We start from the raw sequence: 5,067 nt of genomic DNA on the forward strand, positions 1-5,067 counted from the left end.
CTTCCCTCAACTCTTTATCTTTCCCCTTACTGGTTTTTCATCTGGAACCTACCAGCCTTCTCCTTCCCACCATCCCCCACCTTCTCTATAGGGCATCTGCCCCTTCACTTTCGGGCCCGAAACGTCGACCGATCTTTTCCACGGATGCTGCCCGACCTGCTGCATTTCTCCAGGGTGTTGTCAGTATCAGTTTGCGAACGTTCCCATGGTGCTCACCTATTTTTCAGTATTTATTAATTTTCCTTATTTACGTTAATTTTACATCTTTGCACCGCACTGAGGTCACGTTGTAGTTGTACAAAACGTCGGCGAGGAGTACGGTGTTCAGTTCTGGTCGCGCTGCTGTAGGAAAGATGCCACTGAGCTGGAAAGAGTACAGAGGGAGATTCACGAAGATGTTACCGGGACTCGAGGGTCTGAGTTATGGAGAGAAGGCAAGAAGGATGGAACTTTGTTACTTGGAGCGTTGGTATGAAGCCAGGAGAGGCACAGTTTGGGTGAACGTGAATATTCTTTCCCCCCCCCCCACCCCGCCCCACCGCCGTTGTGAACTGAGGGCCAGTGCGCACAGAATTGAGGCCAGAGTGGGTGGAGGGAAAAGAGAGAGGAGAGGCAGAGAATGGGGTCCGAGGGGGAGAGAAAGGAGGGGAAGCGGAATGAGTTGGGGATAAGAAGGGCGGAGAGAGAAGAGGGGAGGAAAGGGGGAATAAATGGGGGGAACGGGGCCGGGAAGTGAGACGAGTGCTCCAGATGGGGAGAGGGAGAGTATTTGGGGAGAATGTGGATGCGAGAAGAGGAGGAGAATGGGGTAGAAGGGAGGGGCAGAGAGGGTGGGAGGGGATTGAAGGGATGGGAGAGTGAGAGTGGGGTAGATTGAATGGGGAGAAGTTGGGTGTAGTCACTTGATTGAAGTCGGCCCGTCAGGCTGTTGACAGAGATCCTGGATCTCTTCAGGAATATCCGGGTATAAATATGCAGTCTTCTCGCAGATGAATCCATATTTACTTTTGCAATTGTAAATCCATCCGTACGAGTCGCACTTACTGCAGGTGGGCGATCCATGGGACATCTTGTAGAGAAGATAAGAGGCCACATTCCTATCAAAGAGGGTTAGACAATTTCAACAGAGACACAGCAGACCCAGCAGACAACCGGAGAACGTGGCCAAGCTCATCCCTCTAACCTGCGCTCTCCCCACAGCCCCTTGTCAGACTCTGAACTAATCCCATGATACCGCGCTCTCCGTACAGAGCCAGCTCCAACGCCGTACGAATCCCACTACAGTGCTGTCCCATACAATCCTGAGTCAGTTCCTAAATTAATCCCACCGCACCAGCCTCTCCCGACAAGCCAGTATCAGTCAACAAACTAATCTCAATTTCAAACGCTCTCCCCACATCCTCGTGTCACTCGCAAACCACCGACCTGCAAGAGTCCAAACCTCACCCGTCTCTGCATTTTCCAATCCAGTAAGATCTGTCTGCATAGCCGATAGAGCTGGAAACAAAATCCTGTGAAATTAAATCCCTTCGATTAATGTGCATGTAACGCGCTGGGAAATGTTCCACTACTAATGTAATGGTTTCTCTGCAGCAGTAGTGTGTTTGGGTTATGACCAGAGATAACGGGGGCCTTGGGAATGTGCGGCGTCCCATGATGGGAGGAGGTTTCTTTCTTGTGTGTCCGACAGCGAAGGTTCCTCGGGCTTTATTTCAAGAAAAGATACAGATAGGAAATGCCACAACGGGGAAGTCGTAGACTGCAGGCCTGAGCGGACTTGGAATGGTGTCGGGAGTCGACGACACCCCGGGGGAAATCGATAGAGAACGAACGGACGGGAAGGCAGTAAGATACAACAAGCGTTTTAGACAGATTAGTTAAAATGGGCCTTTTTTCTCCTTGTTTTCTACACTAACCCTACAGTCAAATGAAGAAATATAAAGCTCACAGGTTAAATTGCATATGGTGTACTTCTCGTTACTTTGTGCGAGCAATTTGTAACCGGGGAACTCATCACGCAGCATCCATACAAATGATATTTCACAGCATGGACGGGCCGTGGACAGTCTCGCCTCGACCCCGCCCAGACAAACGCATGATGGTCGAACCTGAGGGTTACATTTGGCCTCTCTTCATGCCTGAACAGGAGAGCATGTGAAGCGTTGGTACAAAGAGGGAATTGCCCAGTCTCGGACCCCTTGAGTGTGCGATGGGACCATTGTGGAGGGAGCTTCACTCTGTGTCTGACCCCGGGAGTGTGTGAAGGGACGGTGTCGAGGAAGTTCCATTCTATGTCTAACCCCGGGAATGAATGATGGGACGGTGTGCAGGGAATTTCACTCTACGTCTGATCTCCGGAGTATGTGATGGGACAGTGTGGAAGGAGCTTCACTCTCTGTCTGACCCCAGGAGTGTGTGATGGGAAATTGTGGTCGGAGCCTCACTCTGTGTCTGCCCCCGGGAGTGTGTGAAGCGACGGTGTCGAGGGCGTTGCACTCTACGTCTGACCTCGGGAGTGTGTTGTGGGACGGTTTGGAGAGAGCTTCACTTTGTGACTGACCCTGGGACTGTGTGATGGGACGGTGTGAAGGGAAATTCGCTGAGTGTCTCATCCCGGGAGTGTGTGATGGGACGGTGTGGAGGGAAATTCACTCTGTGTCTGACTCCTGGAATGTGTGATTTGACGGTGTCGAGGGAGCATCACTCTGTGTCTGATCCCAGGAGTCTGTAATGGGACAGTGTCGTGGGAGCTTAACTCTGTGTTGGACTTCGGCTGTGTGTAATGCGACGATGTGGAGGGAGCTTCACATTGTGTCTGACCTCGGGAGTGTGTGATGGGACGGTGTGGAGGGAGCTTCGCTCTGTGTCTGACCTCGAGAGTGTGTGATGGGACGGTGTGGAGGGAGCTTCACTCTGTGTCGGACCCCGGGAGTGTGTGATGGGACGATGTGGAGAGAGCTTCACTCTCTGGCTGACCGCGAGTGTGTGTGATGGGACAGTGTGGAAGGACATTCACCGAGTCTTCCACGGGAGTGTGTGATGGTACGCTGTGGACTGATTTACTGCATGTTAGAACCCGGGAGTATGTGATTGTTATTGGTATCTCTTCTCACGATGTGACACATACCTTTTCCTCCTTTGAATTTATTTCGAGGAGTCTTGCATCAAGGTCTGAGCAATATTCCCTCGCTTCATCATAAGATTTCCCCCACGTGGATATGAAATAACACCGGTCTTTATTTCTCTGCCAGTACTGGGGACACGTTTGCCCTGCAAATCAGGAAATAGTGAATAATTTGCCAGAACGCTCATTTCACCAGCAGGGCTCGGAGAAAGGCAACCTCTCTCTACTCCGTCACATCACAGATCCCGGAATCAGACACACAGTGAAGTACCCTCCGCAACGTCTTTTCACACAGTCCCGGTGTCAGTAACAGAGTGAAGCTGCCTCCACACCGTCGCATCACACACTCCCGTGGTCAATTACAGCGGCATGCTTACTCCATACTGTGCCATTGTACAATCCCATGGTTAAAAAAAAAGTGTAGATTCCTAGAAACCGTAACATCAAAGGATTTCCGGGTCAGGCAGGGAGAGAATCTCCCTCCAAATGTCGCAGTAAGCACAGCAGGTGACGCTGCTGTCATACGGTCCCATCACACACTCCCGGTATCAGACACAGAGTGAAGCTCCCTCTACACTGTTTCATCACACACTCCGGGCATCGGACATGGTGTGAATTTCCCTCCACACCGTCCGATCCCGCACTCCCAGGGTCAGACATAGAGTGAATCTCCCTCCACGCCGTTCCATCACAAACTTCCTGGGTCAGACATAGTGTCATGTTACTCCACGCCGTCCCATTGCACAATCCCAAGGTAAAACACAGTGTAGATCCTTTGAAACAGCAACATCACTGATTTCCGGGTCAGACACAGAGGGAATCACCCCGCACACCGTCCCATCACACAGCTCTCCGCCTCCTCCCTCCCCGTCTCTCACCGCCGCGGATGAGGAGCAAGGGGAAGCGGGGGACGTTATCTCACCTCTTCTGCTGGTGAAGTATTGGCAAATCTGAGCTTTGTTTTCGGAGATGGTTCTGTACTTCGTTTTGAGCTGCTGGAATTGATGACGGAGATCGATTTGCGTTCGATTCAGCTCTGAGAGATCGGAGTTGAGGACGGTAATGTTGTTTTCGAGTTTGGAGAGGTTGTTGTTGAGGACGGAAATATTCTTCAGACAGTTTCTCTGGGAGAGATCCAGGCGGGAATTCTCAGATGTCCTGGATTTAAGGGTTGAGTTCAACTCACGGACTTGCTGCTGACATTGGCGTTGGGTCCTGTTCATCTCCTGATGTTGTTCCCAAAGTCTCCGGTAGTTTCGGTCGGAGGTGATCGGAGACTGACGAGTCCGTGATACTGAGGGTGATAGTAAGGAGTGTGTCAGTGACACGGTGTGAGGTGTGTCTGTGTCAGAGTGAGGGGTGTGTCGGTCACAGTGATGGGTCTCACTCTGACACGGTGTGAGAAATGTCGGCGTGACGCAGAGGGGTGCATCAGTGTCACGGAGAGAGTTGTGTCATTGTCACAGTGAGTGAAGTGTCCGTGTCACGGTGAAGGGACGGCAAATGTTACGGTCTGGAGTGTGTAAGAGTCACAGTGAGGAGAGTGTCGGTGCCACGGTGACGGGACTGTCGGTGTTACAGTCAGGGGCGTGATGATGTCACAGTGTGGAGCGTGCATGAGTCACAGTGAGGGGCGTGACGCTGTCACTCTGAGAGCAGTGTCAGTGACAGTGTGGGGTGTGTAAGTGTCACGGTAAGGGAAGTGCCGGTGTAATAGTTTGAGCTTGACAGTGTCACGGTGCGGGGTATGTGTCGTGTCACGGTGAGGGATATGTGTCGGTTTCACGGTGAGTAATGTATCGGTGTCACTGTGCTCGCAGTCTCAGTGTCAAGTTGTGGGGAGTATCGGTGTCACAGTGAGGGAACAGTCAATGTCACGGTGCGGAGAGCTTCGGGATCACGGTGTTGGAAGTGCCAATGTCGCAGTGAGTGGTGTGGTGGTG

General features: G+C 51.9%; 1 protein-coding gene across 1 annotated transcript; it reads right to left on the bottom strand.

Annotated features, from left to right (window-relative positions):
- Positions 1 to 217: 217 nt before the first annotated feature.
- LOC140192469 (C-type lectin domain family 9 member A-like) lies at positions 218 to 4,347 on the bottom strand. The gene is made up of 4 exons (XM_072250066.1): positions 4,047 to 4,347; positions 3,128 to 3,270; positions 1,447 to 1,511; positions 218 to 1,097 (listed from the first exon to the last, which is right to left on the bottom strand). The coding sequence occupies exons 1-4, from the start codon at positions 4,345 to 4,347 to the stop codon at positions 899 to 901; spliced, it is 708 nt and encodes a 235-aa protein (XP_072106167.1). The 3' UTR covers positions 218 to 898.
- Positions 4,348 to 5,067: the final 720 nt, after the last annotated feature.

The sequence above is a fragment of the Mobula birostris genome, unplaced genomic scaffold (genome assembly GCF_030028105.1).
Source record: "Mobula birostris isolate sMobBir1 unplaced genomic scaffold, sMobBir1.hap1 scaffold_1453, whole genome shotgun sequence".
Taxonomy (NCBI): Eukaryota; Metazoa; Chordata; class Chondrichthyes; order Myliobatiformes; family Myliobatidae; genus Mobula; species Mobula birostris.

Bases quoted from the DNA above. Each gene is read 5' to 3' on its own strand.
- LOC140192469 (XM_072250066.1), bottom strand. From the start codon at position 4,347: ATGAACAGGACCCAACGCCAATGTCAGCAGCAAGTCCGTGAGTTGAAC. The intron at 3,271-4,046 runs GTGAGATAACGT...CCTGATTTGCAG, and splicing joins ATACTTCACCAGCAGAAGAG to GGCAAACGTGTCCCCAGTAC. The intron at 1,098-1,446 runs GTGAGGTTTGGA...CCTCTTTGATAG, and splicing joins ATTGGAAAATGCAGAGACGG to GAATGTGGCCTCTTATCTTC.